Here is a 21130-nt window from a genome sequence, read left to right on the forward strand (position 1 = left end):
GGTGCCTTGAACAGGAGAGATGTCAAGGTCCTTTGCACAGCACAATCCCTGCCTTTCCTGAGCCCATCAGTGAGAGACTCCCTTGGCTTAGTCAGATTTCCTCCCCTACTCCCAATTTTTTGGCAGAGGGAGCAAAATGTTTAATTGAAATGTAACATACATATGGAAAAGTGCACAGATTATAAGCAAACATCTCAGTGAATTGTTACAATGAATTTTTACAACCATAAGTACGCCTGCAAGCTTTATGGCAATCAAATGTATCTTTTTATAATGGCAAGTCTCTTGTAATGATAAAAACATTAGGCACTTGTAAGAATTTGGAAAATACAAAATGATGTATAATAAAGAAAATTAAAATAACTCACTGTACTTGCACTGTGTTACCCTGGTGGGTTTCCGGTCTGACTCTCCCTCTCACATACACAGATGTATAAAAACCAAAAACCAGTGACCCTCATGCGTGTCAGAGTAGAACTGTGATCATTTACATGGGAGAACATCAGCTGTATATCATTGTTAAATTGCAATGATTAAAATCTCTTCCATCCATCATCATTCAACAGTATTTGCTTCCATTCCCTCTGTTTTTTGTTTGTTTGTTTGTTTGTTTTTGTTTGGGGGGAGGGGTGTAAACAAAAACACTTTCTTTATTTCTTATGCATTTATGTTTTGTCTCATGAGCAGAAAATATCATAGAATATGAGAGCTGGAAAGGACCTTAGAGATTATCTACTCATTCATTTAATAATCATCTAGTACAAAGTTTTCCTTTTACAATTGAGGGGGTTATTCACTGCCTATGAAGCGTGGTAACTCTGATTAAACTAATCTGGCAAGGGAAGAAGGTACCTCAAACTCAGCCAGGTAACATTGCAGCAGGGAGGAAGAGCAAATGGCCTGGCCTTTGCAAGTGGACTAAATATGGCTAAGCCTCAAAACACAAGCCTGTTTAAACCCAGTTAATTATCCTTATGAAATGAAATGAACATGTATTATCATTATTGTTATTTAAAAAAATACAAATCTTGCCTGGAATCCTGGTGTGGTGCTGTGGGATAAGGCACTGGACCACAAGGTTGGTTTGAAACACAAGGTCGGTGGTTCAAACTCACCTGTCACTCTTTGGAAACCCTATACAGGGTCGCTATGAGTTGAAACCAACTCGATGGTACTTAACAAAAAACAACAACAATCTTATTTAGTTCCCAAAAGAATTTCAGTGGGCTTATTAAACACTGTGCTAAACAGAGGTTTGGTGTGGCCCTGTAGGATAAGCACTGGGCTACAAGGCTAGTTAAATGCAGTGGTCACTGGTTCAAATCCACCAGCCGCCCTTTGGAAATCCTATGCAGGTTTGCTATGAGTTCTATATACTGTTAACAGTAGTAGGCAACAACATCAATCTTGCCTACTTCCAAAAAGAATTTCATTGGGCTTATTAAAGGCTCGTCTCGGGTATTTAAAATCTTCTCTCTCTTCCCATCAGTTCCGTAGGGTTTTTGCTGCTGCTGACTCATAATGACCCTGGATAGGGTTTCCAAAGCTGTAAATCTTTATGGGAGCAGAAATTTCCAAAGTAGATCACCACACCTTTCTTCTGAGGCAACTTTGGGTGGATTTGAACGCAGCAGCATCAGCTGAGTGCTTGCCTGCTTGCAGACCTAGGAATTACACCCACTGTTGTACCACTCCCAACAAAAAGGCCCCCTCTGCAGCTTCAAAATGTTGTTTGTCCGTGTCCATGAATGCACAAACAACTTTTTAATTCATTGCAGTAACAGGAGTGGAGCGTTCTACGTATTTCATTGCTTATGAGCTCCACCAGCAGAACAGCAGGGAAGGAATGTCAGGGAAACGGAAAGCCACCTTTGGTTACTGTTTGGTGTTGTTGAGTTGACTTCAACTCATAGTGACTCCAATCTGTGTACAACAGAATGAAACATTGCCCAGTCTGACTTCATCCTCACAATCAACGCTGTGTTAGCGCCTGGTAGTATTTCCACTCTGTCCACCCATCTTGTTGAAGGTCTTTCTCTTTTTCACGGACCCTCTACTTCACTAAGCGTGGTGTTCTTCTCCAGGGACTGGTTCTTCCTGATAACAAGTTCAGAGTACAAGAGACAAATTCTCACCATCCTCGCTCTCTGACTGTACCTCTTCTAAGACAGACTTATTTGTTGTTCTCATAGTCCACTGTCTATTCAATACTCTGACATCACTAATCCAGACAGACCAATTCTTCTTTAGTGTTTCTTACTCATTGTCCAGAGTCCTGGTGTGGCTCTGTGGGTTAATGCACCAGACAGCAAAGCCATTTGAACTGCAAGGTCGGCGGTTCAAGGTCACCAGCTGCTTCTTGGAAACCCTATACAAGGTCGCTATGGGTCAGAACAGACTCGACAGCACTTCATAACAACAACAACAACTCATTGTCCAGTTTTCTTATGCTTATGTGGCAGTTGGTAATACCATGGCTTGGGTCAGACTTACCTTAGCCCTCAGAGTGATACCTTTGGTTTTTGGCACTTTAAAGAGGTGTTTTGTAACAGATTGACCCAATTCAGCACCCTATTTGATTACATGACTGCTGCTTCCTTGGGTGTTGATTATGGGTCCAAATAAAACAAAACCTTTGACAACTTCAGTCTTTTCTCTGTTTGCCATATTGTTGCTAATTGGCCCAGTTGTGAGGATTTTTGTTTTATGTCAAGGTGTAATCCATATACCAAAGGCGGTATGGTCCTCGATTTTCATCATTTAAATACTTCAAGTACTTTTCACCTTCTGTAAGCCTGGGTTTGCATATTGCAGATTGTTCATGAGATTTCCACCAATCCTGGTGTCATGTTCTAATTTACGTAGTGCAGCTTTTCCGATTGTTTCTGCTCAGACTACAAATTGAATAAATTTGGTAAAAGAATACAGCCCTGATGCCCACCTTTCCTTATTTTAAACCATGCAGTGTCCCCTTGTTCTGTTTTAACAACTGCCTCTTGGTCTATGTATAGATTCCACACGAACGCTCTTAAGTGTTCTGGAATTCCCACTGTTCCCAATATTATCCATAGTTTGTTATGGTCTGTTCTCTCAGATGCATTTGTGTCGTCAATAAAACACAGGTAAACATCTTTCTGGTACTCTCTGCTTTCAGCCAAAATTCATCTGATGTCAGCAGTGGTATTTCTAATGTCCTTTTCTAAATCTGGCTTGAATTTTTGGAAGTTCCCCGTCGATGTCCTGTTGGAACTTTTTAAATTATCTTCAGCAAAATTTTACAATAAGCACTCGATTGAGAACCGCAAGGCCCACAGTTTGAGCCCGCCAGCCGCTACAAGGAAGAATGATGAGGCTTTCTGCTCCCTTGAAGATAGTAAGCCTTGAAAATCCTATACGGAATTGCTGAGCCAGAACTGAATCAAGGGCACTTCATGACAATGATGTTAATATTGATAGAAAAACCCTGCATTCTTTTGGCTCTCCTTTCTTTGAAATGGGAACACAAATGAATCTCCTTGGTTCTCATTTTTTTTAGTATACTTTCCATATGAGTTATTACACATACAAAATTTTGGAGGGGATTTTTTTTGTATTGGTACGATGTTTGCTCACATTGCTTTCCCTTCCTTTTAAAGCATTTTCGCACGCAAGCTGAAGTGGCCTGTATTTATAACGTGTGTCTTATGTGTGTTTTTGTTGTTGTATTGTCTTTTGCAGTCGAAATCAGCTGTCCACCTTGCCAGCCTGCCTATGTGGTCTGCCTCTCAAAGTCTTAATCGCAAGTAACAACAAACTTGTGTCTCTGCCAGAAGAGATAGGCCAGCTCAAACAGTTAATGGAATTGGTATGTTGGGTCTTTTTTGTTTGTTTGTTTACTTATCATAAGCCAATAATATAGGAAGGAAAAAACTTTGTATCACTTGGCAAGGAGGAGCTTACTACTTTGAGTCCAGTGTATCTTAGACAGGGAAGGGTAACTTCCCACTACTGCCCACTTGATTCTAACTCAGCAAACCCTATAGGACAGAGTAGAACTGCTCCTTCACCTTTCTGAGACTGTAAATCTTTACAGGAGCAGACAGCCTCAACTTTCTCCTAGGGAGAGGCTGGTGGGTTTGAACTGCCGCCCATGCGATTAGCTTCCCAATGTTTATCCCCCAGCACCACTAGGGATCCTCCTTGGGAGGGTAACAGCCTTGGCGTTTCTGTGATAAAGACAGTTTCTGAAATAACCGGTTATCATATTGTAACTAGATAATACGTTTTAGATGGCATGTAAGTTAATGGTAAATTATGGCTAAGTTGGCAGATTAACCTACAAATAAAGTTAGTAGGCCACACTTTATAAAGACATCTAATCAAGTCAGAAGACAGAAAGAACAGAGCGCTCTGATTCCGTTAAGGTTTTAGAAAGCAATGCCCCAAATTGATTCCTATCGATGCACATATTTAAAGCGTGATTATGTCCCCAGGGTTTAAAAAGAAGGATAAGTTATCAAGGGCAGAGGTGGGTAAGTGTGTGCCTAAAGCTGATATGTGCTGTTCTATTTCAACTCTTTTATTGCTAATTTAATTACTAACCTTGTTTCTAAATTGGGCAGCAATTATTTCTTTCTAGGTTTCCATTGAACTAAGCTGGTTGGAAAAGAGAGACAGAGATGAACAATCAAATCCGGTTAAAAGATAATAGTCATACTTTGTCCTTGGAGGATGCAAATGGTTAATGCACTCAGCTATTAACTGAAAGGTTGGCAGCTTAAATCCACTCAAGGGAGCCTTGGAAGAAAGTCCTGGCAATCTAATTCTGAAAGGTCACAGCCATTGAAGGCCATATGGAGTACATTCTATTCTTGACACACATGGGGTTGCCAGAAGTCAAAGTCAACTCGATGGCACTGGTGTTTACCAAGCCAGCTTAACTCAATGTGGATTTTGTGTCAGGCTCAAAGCACGGTGTTGTACTAAAAACAATGAAATGACATTGTCTGCAAGTAGTTCTCAGTCTGGAACATTAATGGCAAATAATTGTGCCACTGCCCACCAGTTTCTTTTAGGGGTCACCTGGACCACTGTGGTGAGATGAATAGTGAAGCACAGACAGAGAGTGCTTTGATCAATTCATTGTGAAGTCCAGACCAAGAATGCTTGGAAATTAACAGAGAGGGACAGCAGCATCCACACGATATATTTGTCCATTTTGATTTTAGTATCACCCTTTCCATGAGTCAGCTCTGACACATGGTGACCTCACATGTGTAAGAATAGAACTCTGTTCCACTGGGTTTCCCGTGGCTGATTTTTCTAAAGACATTCACCAGGCCTTTCTTCTGTCGCGCTTTCTGGATGGATTGGAACTTGCAACATTTGGCTAGCAGCTGAGTTTGTTAATCATTGCACCAGCCAGGGACTCCTGACCGTTGTATAAACTAAATCAAACCTGTTGCCATTCCACTTCCACTCATAGCGACCCTATAGTACAGAGTAGAATTACTCTCCTATTCCCAAGGCTGTGTGTGTGTGTGTGTGTGTGTGTTTTTTGTTTTTTTTTTACAGAAGCAGACTGCCACATCTGTCTCTCGTGGAGTAGCTGGTAGGTTAGCAGCTGGGAGCTTTATCACAGTGTCTTCAGGGTACCTCTGAGTTCAGTATAGAAAAAAGTTACTGCTATATTAAACGATTAGAGCAAAATTAGCTTCTTCAATAACTGAAAAATACTCCTGTTATCTTACACTAAAGGTAAGGATTGCTTATAAAGATTCAAGATGTCCTAGAACATCACTCAAATATCAAGGCATTTAGTCAGCTATCATGAGCGACTAGAACAAGACACTAGAAAACTGTCATGAACCAAGGCAGCCATTTGTTTCTCTCTCAGCTTCCTCTGTTGCCCCGTACATGAGGGTAAGTCAAAAACTATTGCTTCTAGGTTGTCAGTCCATAATATAATGACTGGTTCCAAGCAAAACAGGTTTAAACACATGTATGTGATCAGGGGATGGCTACAGACAAGTTCTCTCAGTGTTAACACTTGTCTGAGTCGTCTTGGGGTGTTTACAAAGGAAAGTCCAATCACAACCGTATATTCTGAAGAAATCTGCTGGGTCAGTTAAATTCAAGGCGGAGAGGTCAGCTCAGAAGGTTATGGAGATGTTCAAAGTGCCATTTTGATGTGATGTAAATGGAAGAGCGCAGAATTCTTTGGGAAAGGTCTAAAGATATGGAAATACTGCCTTTGTTATTGTTAAGTGATGTCCAATCAGTTCTGACACATAGCGAGCCTGTATAGGGTTTCCAAGGAGCAGTTGGTAAATTTGAACCGCTGACTTTGTGGTTTAAACTGACCTTTCAATCTAGTGCTTTATCCCATGGCACCAGGACTATATGGAGGTTATGCTGAGAAACAATAGCTTCACATTTTGATAGTTTTTGTTTAACAAAAGTGTCTGTGATTTTGTAGCAGTACTTTTGGACTTTGTATAATGACAGATGTTGCCCTCACACAAAACCCAAGGTTTAAATATCGTTGTAGCCAAAACCCATGGCAGAGCCCTGGCAGGATTTCTAAATGAGGGGCAAAGCTGGGGTCCAGCATTTCCTATCCTCTCCTGACTCAGCTGTGACCAAGGCACACATTTACACTACCCAAATTAAGGTATCCTGCTGCCACTGAGGAGAGCTGTTCTAAAGGAAGACAGAGGAATTTGAGCAGGCTTCCCCTTAAAAAAAGCAAGCACATGAGCAAGGAAAGACAGATTCAGTTCTGGGCTGGGAAAGGTTTGTAAAGGAGTAAACGTTTCAGAAGCCACTTTCGTAGTTACCTGGTGCTACAGTAAGAAACCCCACCAGTTGGTGGCTTTAAAGAACAGAAATGTGTTTCCTCACAGTTCAGGAGCACTGGCACTGAGGGAAGGCTCGCAGGGTTAGCTCCAGGGGGAATTCCTATGTTTGGCTCTCCCATTTGCTCCTGCTTGTCCCTGTGACTCTGCTGTTCTAAAGGAGCTGAAGTGATTAGGTTTAGGGCACATCTTACACTACTCTTCCCAAGTGAGATTTACAACCACAGGTATACAAATTTGCATCTGAACATACAGTTCAGTCCTTAACACCTCTGAATAAACCTCTGTAGGATTCTCTAGATGGAAGCCAGGACAGCCGTGTAAAGTCAGATGGCCTGGAAGTTCGTGGCATGCATAGGGAATGGAGGCAGGTTACTCCTGCCGGGATGTAGGTAGCATGGGGCTAGGCACTCTGTCCTCTCAGCCACTACCTCTGCCCCTTCATGTGACATCCGTGGCCCTCTGTGATCTGGCCCCTGCTTATCTCTCCAGGTTCAACTCTTTGCCCACTAAGTTCTAGAAATCACTTCAATTTCTACATGGGACTGTTACTTCCACGTTCTTTTAACCTGGTCAATTCTTAGCCATGTTAGAGAACACATGCTCCAAAAAAGCCTTCCCCGAAGCTCCTAAGACAAGCATTTTATTGTTATTGTTAAGCGCTGTCGAGTCAACTTCCAACTCATAGAAACCCTGTATAGGGTTTCTAAGGAGCGGCTGGTAAGGTTGAACCACGGACCTTCCAGTTCAAACCAACTATGCAGCCCAGTGCATTAACCCACAGCACCACATCAGGTCTCCAAGCATCTTATAGGTATTTAATTTCCATGGACTCACAATTGTTTTGCATTTAGTTTTCTCCATACCAGCCCCCCCACACTAGGAAAGCTGTGTCTTACTTCTTGTTGTATCATGTTGTTGTTGTTGTTAAGTGCCTTCGAGTCGGTTCCAACCCATAGCGACCCTGAACAGAGTTTCTGAGGCTGTAAATCTTTACGGGAACAGAAAGCCTCATCTTTCTCCCATGGAGAGGCTGGTAGTTTCGAACTGCTAACCTTACGGTTCACAGGCTGATTTGTAACCACTACGCTACGTAGGTATCTGGTATCTGATTAAAAAAAAAAAACTAACCAGTTGCTGTTGAGCTGATGTTAACTTATGGAGACTCCATGTGTCCCAAAGTAGGACTGTGCCCCGTAGGGTTTTCAACAACGATGGTCTTTCGAACAGCCAGTCTTTTGGTTAGTAACCCAATGCCTACCTATTTGTACCACCCAGGAACTTCTGGCACATGATTATTGTTGTTTGGAGGTGCCATTGAGCCAACTGCAATGCATAACAACCTCATGGGACAGAGGAGAACAGCTGCATAGGGTTTTCTTAGCTGTCATCTTTATGGAATAGATTACCAGAGTGTTCTCTTGTGGAGATGCCGAATGCGTTCGAACTGCCAACCTTTTGGTGAGTCCCATCCAGTGCTTCACCATTGCTCTCTCGTTGTTGTTGTTAAGTTCCGTCTAGACCCATAGCGACCCTGTATAGGGTTTCCATGGAGAGCTGGTGAGCTTGAACTGCCGACCTTGCAGTTCAAATGGCTTTGCAGTCTGGCGCATTAACCCACACCAGGACTCCATCACCATTGCGTTTAAGTACCCGGTAAATATTGGTGGATGTGTGCCCGGAAAGACAGCTTCGTATTAGGAAAATGCAAATCAAACCACACTAAGATACCACTTAACTCCTGTTAGGAGGGCCGGTGGTCGTGGTGGTGTGCCATGGAGTCGGTTCTGTGCATGGTCTCCAAGGCTCTAAATCTTTACGGAAGCAGAAAGCCTCATCTTTCTCCCATGGAACAGCTGGTAGTTTTGAACTGCTGACCTTTAGGTTAGCAGCCCAACTTGTAACCACTACGCTACTAGAGTTAATATTAAAAAACAAACAAAATGTTGATGAATATCAGAGAAATATGAAATTTGTTGCTGTTGAGAAAGCAAAATGGTCCAGTCACAGTGGCAAATAGTTTGATAGTTCATCAAACATGTAACAATCGAACCATGATTTGACCCAGCACTGCCAGCAATCCCATTCTTAGATATATCCAAAGTCTTGAAAGTAGCGTCACATGTTCACCAGTGTTCACTGTAGGTCTTATGCACAACAGCCAACAGGTAGAAACAACCTAAAATTCCATCAGCAAAGGAATGGATAAACACAAGGTGGTGCATACATACAATGGACCGTTGGTAGAGACGGTTCTGACTCCTAGTGACCCTGCATAGGGTCTCTGAGGCTGTAAATCTTTACAGGAACAGAAAGCCTCACCTTCCTCCCAAGGAACAGCTGGTAGTTTTGAACTATTGACTTTTAGGTTAGCAGCCTTACTGGTTACCACAGCTCTACTATGCCGTCGAGTTGGTTCCGACCCATAGTGACCCTGTACAGAGTTTCCAAGGGTGTAAATCTTTACAGGAGTAGAAAGCCTCATCTTTCTCCTGTGGAGCGGCTGGTAGTTTCAAACTGTTGACCTTAAGGTTCACAGCCCGATTTGTAGAGCTCCTCAGCCGTAAAGAGCAATGACATTCTGATGCATGCTTGAAAACAGTATGCTTTGTAAAATAAAGTCAATCACAAAAGGACAAATATAGAATGATTTTGCAAACATGTTGTTGTTAAGTGCTGTCGAGTCCGTTCAGACTTATAGCTACCCTGTATAGTGTTTCTGAGGAGCAGCTGAAGGTGCGTTTGAACCGCAGTCATAAAACTCTTAAAATAGGCAAATGCATAAAGATCAGAATTTAACAGCAGTTACCAGGAGCAGGCAGAAAGAACAAAGAGGGAAATCTTTGTCTAGCACTGAGTTTCCGTTGATTGGGATAGAAACTACGGCAGTGTCTATTGATAATGGTTGCATGGCATGATTGGCGTAATTGGCTTCATTGAATTGTACAGGTGACGAAAGTCCCAAGGAGACTATCTTACATCCAAGTTAATTCAAAAGATGCTATTTTAACTGGTTCCAGAAAACAAAAATATAGACTAATACTTTGGATGAAATGGATAGCTGTGTACTTTTTTTAGGAGCCCGATAAGCCACAAAGTCTGGGGATGCTAAGATTTGATTAGGTAGTGCAGACACATGGATGTATATATATATTTGGACTTTGCTTCACCACGTCTTGGTTCCCTGCATATGGGTGGCACACTGGTGAGGCTGATCTTATGGAGCCTTTTGGCAGCTGTTTGTGTCCTGTTGAACCTGGGGCTTTCAGCTGAAACAGTGTGCTGTCTGTCAGCTGTGCTGCCACAGTTTTGAGTGATGTACAGTTGATGAGCCCTCGAGCCAAAGCCACCAGACCAGTGCTCTCCCCAGAGGCTGTGTACCCTCTGCAGGGCAGTCATGTGTCAGAAGCCAAAGAACACCATCTCCAGCACCAGGATACACAGGCTCCTACGTGGTTCCCAGGGATGTTCTCAGATTCTCTTAGGCACCTCTCCTGGACCAGCTCTAAGGTAGATGCCCTGTGTCTTACAGCTCTGTCATCACCTGGTGCTATGTCCTTTCTCTGGATCCTGGAGTGGCAAGGTAGGATAAGTACTTGACTGCTAACCCCAGGCTCAGTGGTTCAGAACCACCAGCTGCTGCTCATCAGAAACCCTACACAGCGTCACTATGAGTCAAAAGCAACTCCTCGACTGTGCTTAATCTAACAACAATCGTGTGTGTTGAACACCAGAGCTCTAGATTGTTGATCATAACTAAATTAACCAAGCCACTTTCCTAGTGACTTCTGATTCATCCCGTGGATGTCACAGTAGAACTGTGCTTTGTATGAGTTTCACATGTAGATTACCAGGGTTTTCTTTCCAGGCACCTCTAAGTGGGTTTGAACCTCCAGCCTTACAGTTTACAATCAAGTGCTTAACTATGGAGCCATGAACTGTACCAAGTCCACTGACTCATGTTGTGGCTGTCGTTAAGTGCCATCAAGTCAGTCCCGACCCATAGCGACCCTGTATGGGGTTTCCAAGGAGTGGCTGATGAGTTTGAACCACCGACCTTGTGATTCAAAGACTTTGCAGTCCAGCTTATTAGCCCACAGCGCCACACCAGGACTCCTAGCGACCCTCTGTAGGGCTTCCGGGACTAAATCTTTACAGGAGCAGCCAGCCTCATTGTTCTCCCGTGAGTGGCTGATGGATTTGAACCACTGACCCTGCAGTTAGCAGCCCAATGCTAGTACCACCATGGCTCTTTGTATAGAACTGTTGTTGTTGTTGTTAAGTGCCGTCGAGTCGGTTTCAACCCATAGCGACCCTGTATAGGGTTTCCAAGGAGCAGCTGGTGAGCTTGAACAGCCAACCTTGCAGTTCAAACGGCTTTGCAATCTGGCACATTAACCCACAGCGCAGTTTCATTTACACTGGTGCACCCTAACCTAGCACTGGCCAATGGAATTATAATACAAGTAACAAATGTAATTTTAGATGTACTGTTAACTACATTACAAAAAAGGAAAAACTAAACAAATGATATTAATTTTTAAAATATTCTTTATTTAACCCAATTATAGCCATCATGTCCCTACGGTGGCACTGTTGGATAAGCACTCGACCACAAGGTCAGTTTGTACTTAGGGTCAGCAGTTGAAACTCACCAGCTGCTCCTCGGGAATTCTATCCAAGGTTACTATGTTGTTGTTATGGGCCGTGGAGTCGGTTCCGACTCATAGCGACCCTGTACAGGGTTTCCGAGGCTGTAAATCTTTACGGGAGCAGAAAGCCTCATCTTTCTCCCGTGGAACAGCTGGTAGTTTCGAACCGCTGACCTTAAGGTTCGCAGCCCAATTCAGTCAGAACCTAATCGACGGCACTTTACAACAACAGTGTAGTTATAATACTACTTCTACATATATACCCCCAAAATGAAACCAGTTGCCATTAAGCTGATTCCCATTCCTGGCAGCCTCATGCTTGTCAGAGTACAGCTGGGCTCCATGGGGTTTTCAGTAGTTATTTTTTTCAGAATAGATTGCCAGACCTTTCTTTCAAGGTGCTTTTGGGTAAGTTCAGACCACCACCATTTTGCTTGGCAGTCTAACACTTAGCCATTTGCGGCACTCATAAACATTAAAAGAGTGAGAAATGCCTCATTCATCGTTTTTATTAATTATTCACTGTATTAATGCTACTAAGTCTGAGAAATCCAGTAGGTGAATCACACTTACAGCACATGTAAGTCTGTTCTAACCATGTTTCTTGTGCTCACTAGTCACGAATGGCTGATACCTGGATGGGATACTCAACTCCTCCATATTTGAGCCTGCATGATTTTTGTATTAAAAGTATTTTATTTGAGAAGTTCGTGACAATTTCATATGCCACTATTATTTAACCACAAAGAGTGATTGGCCTTGTTTGGGGTCACATACTGAACAAAGATTATTTTCCATCCATTCTTACTTATCTTTCCTATCTTTTGGCTTAAAGTCATGGCATTATTATAGATAACCTTGTGAGATTATTTTTAGCCATCGGTTAGATTAAAATGCCCTGGAGAGCCTGAAGGAATTCTAGATTTGGGGAGCAGGGAGGCGGCTACTGTTTTGGCGTTCTATTATAGGAGTTCTGGTGTGGCATTGTAGGATAAACACAGGACCAGAACCACAAGGTCGGTTTGAACCACAAAGTCTGTGCTTCAAACCCACCAGCTGCTCCTCAGTAACTCACCACAGGATCGCTGTGAGTTGGAAGCAACTCAACAACACTTAACAACAACAACAGCAACCAGCTGTTCAGAATATTGGGAACTAACTCACAGCACCTCAGAAGGCCTGAGCGCTGATAAAATCTCTTTGTTTCTTAGCATTGTTCCTTCACTGTCTTGGATTTTTTTTTTTTCACATTAGACTCAAGGTATCCCAAGTTGAATAGTAAACTGTCTTCTGGTTTTGACTGGGTAATTCAAATCAATCTTGTTCTATTTTAAAAACAAAAGCAAAACTCTCTCAGCCGTGCAAAACAAAACAGTTATATTTTTTAACGCTTGAGAAGTCTTGGAGTTGAAAAGTAGGAACTTGCCTATTTAGAATCTAAGGACCTAAGGAGTCCTGGTGTGGCGCTGTAGGTTACTGTGCTTGGCTGCAAAGCTGGTTTCAACCACAAGGTTGGCAGTACAAGCTCACCAGCCCCTCCTCCGAAACCCTATAAAGGTTTGCTATGGGTTGGAACTGACTCAATGGCACTTCACAACAACAACATCATTTTTTCATATCATCTTTAGAATTACCCAGTAAGATAGGTATTATATATTCATTTTACAGGCAAGTTTGTGTTTCAGAATTACTTTCCCAAAGCTGGGGTTAAAGTCAGCTTGTGTCTGAGTGTTTTCGATAGCTTGGTGCAGCTGCTGTCTCCTCATCTAGCTTGTGGGAACCCCGTGTTGGGGGTGGGACGGAAATTTCTTTCCTTCATGTTCCCTGGCTCAATTTGCAGTTGTTGTTGTTGTTGTTATGTGCTGTGGAGTCGGTTCCGACCCATAGCGACCCCGTACAGGATTTCCGAGGCTGTAAATCTTTACAGGAGCAGAAAACCTCATCTTTCTCCTGCGGAACAGCTGGTAGTTTTAAACTGCTGGCCCTGAGGTTCGCAGCCCGATTCATAACCACTACACTACCAGAGTTTCAGTTTGCAGTGGTCTCCCCATTAAAGGCTAGCCATGAAGAGCTGAAAGTGAAAGGCAGAACCTTACAAAAATGGTGTGGTACAAAGTGGGTTAGCTGCAGGATTAGCAGCACTGGACTGTGAACCACAAGGTTGGCAGTTCAAACCCACCAGCCGCTGTTCAGAAACCCTATACGAAAGCACTAACTCACTCGAAGGCACTTAACAACTAGTGAGGTAATGTCTGTCCTGAGGTAACTTTCCCTGTGGAGCCTCTGCGGAGCAGGAAGGGCACTAAGGAGCCTTCCCTTATGCTGACTAAAGCTCCCTCTACTCAGTATGTGACTATTTTGGAAATATGGCTCTTTGAAGGAGGTCTGGTAAGTGTAGTGGTTATGAATTGGGCTGCGAACTGCAAGGTCAGCAGTTCGAAACTGCCAGCTGCTTTGCAGGAGAAAGATAAGGCTTTCTGCTCCCGTAAAGATGTACAGCCTCGGAAACCCTGTACAGGGTCGCTATGGGATGGCACTTAACAACAACAACAATTGTCACATCACGCAGGAGGATGAGATTTGTTAAATAGTTGGTAAGATCTGCTATATAACCACCACATGTTATCATTAACAGAGGGAACTCTGGGTGGCACACATGGTTAAGCACTCGGCTACTAACTTAAAGATCAGTGGTTCAAATCCACCTACAGGCTGCTCAATTCAGAAGAGACCTGGGGGTCTTTGAAAACATGAAAGATACACATGGTTTGCAGTAAGTCAGGTATGGCTGGGGGAAATGGTCTCATTGACAGATGTGAATACGAACAAATACACCAAGCTGGAGCACTAAAGACTTAGGACACTTTTATGGGCATTTGCCTTGAAGGTCTAGGAGGCCTCTCATTTGTTTTATGTACGTTCTGATATGTTGGGGTCCGGAGATGCGGTATCTCTTGTGCTATGGGTTTTTTCTCAATTTTGTCGTCTTTGAACTTATACAGTGTGGGAGAATCATTTCTCTAGCTTTTAGTTTCCTGTCAGAGAACCCAGTATCACTGATTTATGGCCCCTGTTTTTATAACTAATAATGGATTTCCGGGCTCTGACTAGACACTATCTGTTACTATCTTTTCATAAAATGTGGAATTGTGAGGAGAGTTTGAATTTAAGGATTGATTGTAGATTCATAATGTATTGAACAGACTCCTGCTGTGGCAGTGTAGGATAAGCACTGGATTGGAAACCGTAAGGTCGGTGGATCAAACCCACCAGCGACTACTTGGAAACCACATAACAGGGTCGCTGAGTTGGAACCGACTCAGCAGCACTTCATGACAGCAACAATGTATTGAGTGGTTTCTGAGAAAATTCCATCTTTGTCTGAGGCTGGGTTCTCTAGAGAAACTTTCATATGTTAATATATTTGTTGTTGCTAGGCGCCATTGAGTAGGTGCCCTCTCAGAGACTTCCTGTGCAATAGAATGAAACTCTGCCCAGTCCTGTGCCTTCCTCACAATTGTTGGTGTGTTTAAGCTCCTTGTTACAGATACTGTGTCAGTCCATTTCATGGGAGCATTTCCTCTTTTTCTCTGACCCTCCACTTTACCAAGTATAATTCCCTTCTCCAGAATCTGGTCTCTCTTGACATGTGCAAAGTAAAGTACATGAGATGAAATTACTCCATCCTTGCTTCTAAGGAGCGTTCTGGTTGTACTTCTTCCAAAATAGATTTGTTCATTCTTTTGGCAGTCTGTGGTATATTCAGTAATCTTTACCAGAATTCGAATTCAAATACATTCATCAATTCTTCTTTGGTCTTTCTCATCATTGCCCAGTTTTTACATTCATATGAGGCAGCTAAAAATACTAGGACTTGTTCAGGTGCAGGTTAGACTCAAAGAGGTCTTTTGCAGCAGGTTTGTCCAATGCAACTTGTAATTTTATTTTGACTGCTGATACCATGGGTGTGTATATATAGAGAGAGTTTGATGTCAAGAATTTGGCTCATGGTGTTGTTGAAATTAGCAAGTCCCAAGTTCATGGGTCAGACATCAGACTGGAGGCTTCTCCTGACTCAAATAGTTGCAGAAGCCGGTGAACCTAAGATTAGCAGATTGGAGAGAAGACTGCTGGTTTAAGAAGTTGATGACTCCAAGGCTGTTAGGTAGGATGGCAGGCTGCTGGCTCACAGGATATGGAAGCTCGTGAATGTCAAGATGGGTAGGAAATGCAGCAGGCTGCTGGCTCAAGTCCAAAGAACCAGAGGTCAGATGATTCGGGGCCAGATTCAGGAAAGCACTAGAATCTTTTGTCAAAATGTCCATATAAATTTCAGGCCACACCTTCAAGGAAATTAACTTTCAACTGATTGGCTGCTCAGAGGAGACCTCATCATGGAGGTGATTGCATTAAATCATTTCTAAACCACTGAGAATCACAGCCCAGTCAAGTTGGCACACAGCCTTAACTATTGCAGTCTTTACTGTTTTTATGCTTTACATCCCACTCTCTGAGGTAAGTATCATAGAGACATAAATTCATGTTTCTGGCGTAATCATTTGTCCAGCCATAGTGTCTGGAGATGCTCCTACCTGCTCTTGTTTCTGTGGGAATTTGGAAAACCACAGCACACAAATTGCATGGGGTCATGTCTGACCTCCTCTGAATTCACCAAGGGGGAAAGAGAATCAAACTGAACATCAGCCCAAGGCCAATTCCCATGAGACTGAGATCGGCCATGTCTCCATTTTCTAACCCTCTTTACCAATTTTGACATCAACCATCCCTTCCAACACCCTTTGGACCTCTCTGTTGTGTTCCATAATTTGTTGTAGTGGCCACACAGAACTCACAGATGATACTCACCACTAGGGGTATAAGTCAGGATCAGAAATGCTCAGGATACAGTTCTTTGGTCAGGATAAACTCTTCTCAGCCACACACATAAGCAAACCTCTTTTTGTTTCTTGGCCTCACCACCACTTGGCTTCTTGGCCTCTGCCCTGCTTGGGAAATGTTACAAAGCTCCTTTAGTGCTACTGATAAATGCCCAAAGAGTACTCAACTCTACTGTATGCCTCAACCCAAAGGTGCTCTGCTCGAGCTCCATGGCTCAGCAAACCTAGTTTTCCTGATTAAGTGTCTGGAAGCAACTCACTGCAAGTGAGCCTCCTGCCTAGATGCACTCAGCTTGACTCACTTCATGGGCCAGGAAGCCCACTGCTCTGTCTCCTACTCTGAGTTCTGAGAACTGCTCCTCTATTACTTCTCTGCCCACTCTTTTTTTTTAATGTTTTATTGTGAATTATGTGATAGTTTACATGGAAGAACATTACATTCATCCTATCGTATATCATTTCATTGCCATGGTTATAATCTTCTCCATGCATCATCAACCAACCAAAGGGTATACCCTGCAAGCCTGCCCCCCGGTCATCAGCACACAGCCCCTCTCCCTCTCTGGGTCTAGAGTTTCCAGCCATTTCATCTCTCCACGTCATCGTCTCTGCCTCCATCTCTGGCATCACTGTTTCTCTGGGTAGGGTCCCGCTCTCCGCTCTTCTCCCTTGATGGTCCAAGGAACCTCCGCTCCTAGACTGCAAAGTCAATCACTCCCCTCCTTTTGCTACAAAACGTCTACCTTTACATTTCCAATTCTCACAATCAGTCCTGATAACTATTATACCACAAGAGACCTATCCCCATCTCCTTTCATCAGCCCCACCCAGAAAGATTGGATACTACTCAGTGGAGAGTCTACCTTCCTCTGCGTCCTCTGGAGCTAGCCTCCTTCTTGAAACCTTGTAAGCCAGTCACTTCTTGCCTTTGTAGCCCATGCATTTTGGGTAGCCAATGTCCAAGTTGCCATCCGTGTCTACTCTGTGTATGGAGGGGGTGGGAATGATCCTCGCTGTAAAGATTTGTTCCCACTTTTGAGCTACTGCATCCATAGGTGTAGGTTCTCTGCCCATTCTTGTGGTGTCACTGTGCTGTTTGATGTGGATCAAGTTAGGTTCAACCAGCAGGAATCTCAAGTTACAAACACCATGTTCCTCTCAAGACTCTTCTTTCTTAATGGTAGTGAGATCCTCATTTCTGTTTCTGAGGTGTCTCATGTTAAACCCAGAAGGATGACAAAGTTGACCCATCCCGTGCTAGAGTTCTACACACCCTGTTTACATGGTCTCACCCAGGCACTTAAGTGGTGAGAGTTACCAAGACTACGGCTAGAAGAGCAAAGCCAAGTAAATCACTGCGCTGTGTGTGGCTTCCTCGGCTCTCCTTCTGGTCCTTCCTTCTTTTAAAGAAAGTGTTTGAGGGTGTGAGAGGCATGTGATGACAAAGTTTTATGCCAAAGAAAGGCCCCATTAAGTGTTGAAACGTTTATCAGGCTTGAAAAATGTTCTGTTTTGAATGAACTTTTTTTTTTTTTTTTTAATTTTTTAGCGCTTGAACACATATGTTGAGGATTTATGTCACTAAGAAATGAAAGTCAGTGTTTCTCCTAAATCAGTCGTGTATCGATCTCTTTGTTATTTCTGATGTGACATAAAGATTTCTGTGGTATTGGAGGAGGGAGCATTGTTGTTGTGGTTGTTAAATGCCATTGAGTCAGTTAAACCCATAGCATTCCTGTGTAGGATTTCTGAGGAGCGGCTGGTGAGCTTGAATCACCGACCTTGAGGTTCAGACTGACTTTGCTGTCAGTGCATTAACCCACAGCACCACACTAGAGGCCAAAAGGAGCATTAGAATGATTTAATTCTTGCCTCTTATTTTAACTTAGACCCAGAGGGTAAGGTATTTACAATGAGTCATACAAAAGCCATTTCCAAAAATGGGGAATGCTACTAGATGAGATGCCAATGCTAAAAGCTTGCATTTTCTGTCAGAGATTCTGCGTGTTCTTCTGTTCAACAAAGAGCTAGATTATTACAAAAACATGATGTAAGCTAGAGTAAGTGCTTGGGAACCACACTAAGTGCTTGAAACTTCCAAGAGGAAGGTAGTTTGAGTTTCACACAGGGTCCACTGGCCCCCAGAACCCATCTCACTGAAATCAGCTTAATATTTTAATGTTGGTTGTCATTAAAGAGCAGGTGTTTAGGTGGTGTGAGTGATTTGTGATTGATTAAGGTGGAGGGTCAGAGAAAAAAAGGAAGACCCCCAATGAGATGGATTGACCAAGGGGCAGCATCGATGGACTCAAGCGTGGCAACAGTACTGAGGTTGGCCCAAGATCGGGCAGTGTTTCGTTCTGCTGTGCATAGGGTCGCTATGGGTCGGTACCGACTTGATGGCACCTAACAACAACAACATTCATCTGAAGATCAGCAGTTCAAACCCACCCAGCCTGGTAATCTGACTGAACCCTAGAAAACCCTAGGAGCAGTTGGGCTTTGCCCCATGGGGCCACTATCTGGTAGAGTTGGCATAGACTTCAATGGCAGTCGGTGTCATTAGCAATCATTCCTTAAAAAACACCATCTTTTTAAAAACATTGTTTTCAGAAAGTAAGCTTTATCAAGTTTAATAAACCTTGAATTTATACTCTGATCTTTTAAATTGTTGTCGTCTTTGTATTCTGAAGGTATATTATAATATAATACAAAAGTGATACTCTTATATAATATTATGTTGTGTTAGGTTATGTTAAGTGCCTTCTAGTCAGTTCCAGCTCATAGTGATGCTGTGTGTAGGGTTCCTAAGGAGCAACTGGTGAGTTTCAACCGCCAAACTTGCTGTTCAAACCAACCTTTCAGTCCAGTGCGTTACGTTATCCTGCAGCGCCACACAAGGACCTCCATATAATATAATTTGTGGTTGTTAAGTGCCATCAAGTTGGTTCTGACACATAGTGACCCCGTATAGGGGTTCCAAGGAATGGTTGATGAGCTTCAACTGCCGACCTTGAAGTTCAAATTTAACCCACAGCATCACACCAAGATTCCATATAATAGTAAGTCTATATAACGTATTGGTGGTGTGCCGTGGAGTCGATTCTGACTCCTGACGACCCTGCATTGGGTTTCCGAGGCTGTAAATCTTTACAAGAACAGAAAGCCTCATCTTTCTCCCATGGAACAGCTGGTAGTTTTGAACTGCTGACCTTGAGGTTAGCAGCCTGATTTGTATTACTAATAGCTAACACTGAGCCCTTCAAGAAACTTTTCATATGAAGATAGAAGGTCTGTAAAGAAGTGAGAATTTTTAACTTCTAAAGAAGCTCTGGTAGCGTAGTGGTTACAATTCGGGCTGCGAACCTAAAGGTCAGCAGTTCTAAACTACCAGCTGTTCCACAGGAGAAAGATGATGCTTTCTGCTCCCATAAAGCTTTACAGCCTCAGAAACCCTGTAAAGGGTCGCTGTGAGTCGGAATCGACTCTACAGCACTTAACAACAACAACAACAACAAAGAAGTTTTACTTTGGGTTGGTTGGGCCACAAAAAGTTTAAGTACTTGCATTCTCTGTATCAAAATGAGATTCATTTCTGTATCAAAAAGAATCAGTAAATATTTACAGATATTTAAGATGATTCTCATTTATTTGCTTAAAATAGGTTAGTACTATTGTTGTTGTTGTTAAGTGCTGTTGAGTCAGTTCTGATTCATAGTAACGCTGCATATATGGGTTTCTGAGGAGCAGCTAGTGAGCTTGAGCCGTAGACCTTAGAGTTCAAACCGACCTTGCAACCTGGCACATTAACCCACAGCGCCACACCAGGATCAGTATTACTAATACTAAGTATGTGATAATTTGATTTCACTGAAGCTTAGAATAATTATTCTCTGAGACTTAGTTTACGGCTAATAGAAATTCAAAAGGAATTCATTTGACTCTTCTAAGAAGGAACTGCACACAATCTGGAGTTCATAAATTGGCAAATTCTCATTAATAGTTGAAGTGTGAGATCCTAAGGCAGTTTTTGAATTTTTTTACTCAAACAAGAAACAGAAATTTGTTGTCCTTATTTATAAGTAACAAATCAGTCTCGGAATCTGAATTCAGGACATTGGTAAGGCCATGTTCTTTCTGTTCAGTGCAGCTTACTTTTAAAATGTATTTTCCCAAATTTATCTCCATTAAATGAACTATAAAAAAAACGCATGCTTTTTCTTAGCTAAATTTGGAATACGTGGTCTAGAGAATAAGGTCATTCTAAAATTATTGCTTTTACATTTTCAAAACCGAATCTTATCCCCAAACACCTAAGTTATATTATTATAGATAATAATCCTCTTTGCCCTGCTAATTAAGACATAATTACTTGAGCAGTTTTAATTTTGTGATGAAATGCACAAAATTTTTAAAATCTTTAAAATTTAAAGTTAAAAATTAGGCAATGTGGAAAACATTGTACTAAGAGTTGCTTGCATAATAGTGAAAAGTCTTGATTTCTCTTATTTGCTAGATCTGCCTGGCATCTTCGCCCCCCAACCCCCCATTATTTTGGCAGGACAGGAAGCAACTGACAAGAGTACACAACACTATTCAATTTTTTGGCCTTTCATATGTCCTTCAAAATATGAATGGACAATTGGACTGTGTGTTTCTAATGGTCAACAGATGTTTTGTCCTTAGAAGAAAAAAAAATAGCTCATTTGTATCATGTGAAGTTAAAAAAAAAAAATTATATATA

At 42.4% G+C, this 21130-nt stretch overlaps 1 protein-coding gene across 3 annotated transcripts in view; it reads left to right on the plus strand.

Annotated features, from left to right (window-relative positions):
- The window catches only part of LRCH1 (leucine-rich repeats and calponin homology (CH) domain containing 1), a 257300-nt gene that overhangs the window by 147783 nt on the left and 88387 nt on the right, over positions 1–21130 (plus strand). For all 3 annotated transcript variants that reach the window (XM_006837635.1, XM_006837634.1, XM_006837632.1), the window contains exon 3: positions 3718–3844. In XM_006837635.1, coding sequence (XP_006837698.1) covers positions 3718–3844 — 127 coding nt within the window. The remainder of the gene's footprint in view (positions 1–3717; positions 3845–21130) is intronic.

Source organism: Chrysochloris asiatica, unplaced genomic scaffold (genome assembly GCF_000296735.1).
Source record: "Chrysochloris asiatica unplaced genomic scaffold, ChrAsi1.0 scaffold00022, whole genome shotgun sequence".
In the NCBI taxonomy this organism is placed as follows: Eukaryota; Metazoa; Chordata; class Mammalia; order Afrosoricida; family Chrysochloridae; genus Chrysochloris; species Chrysochloris asiatica.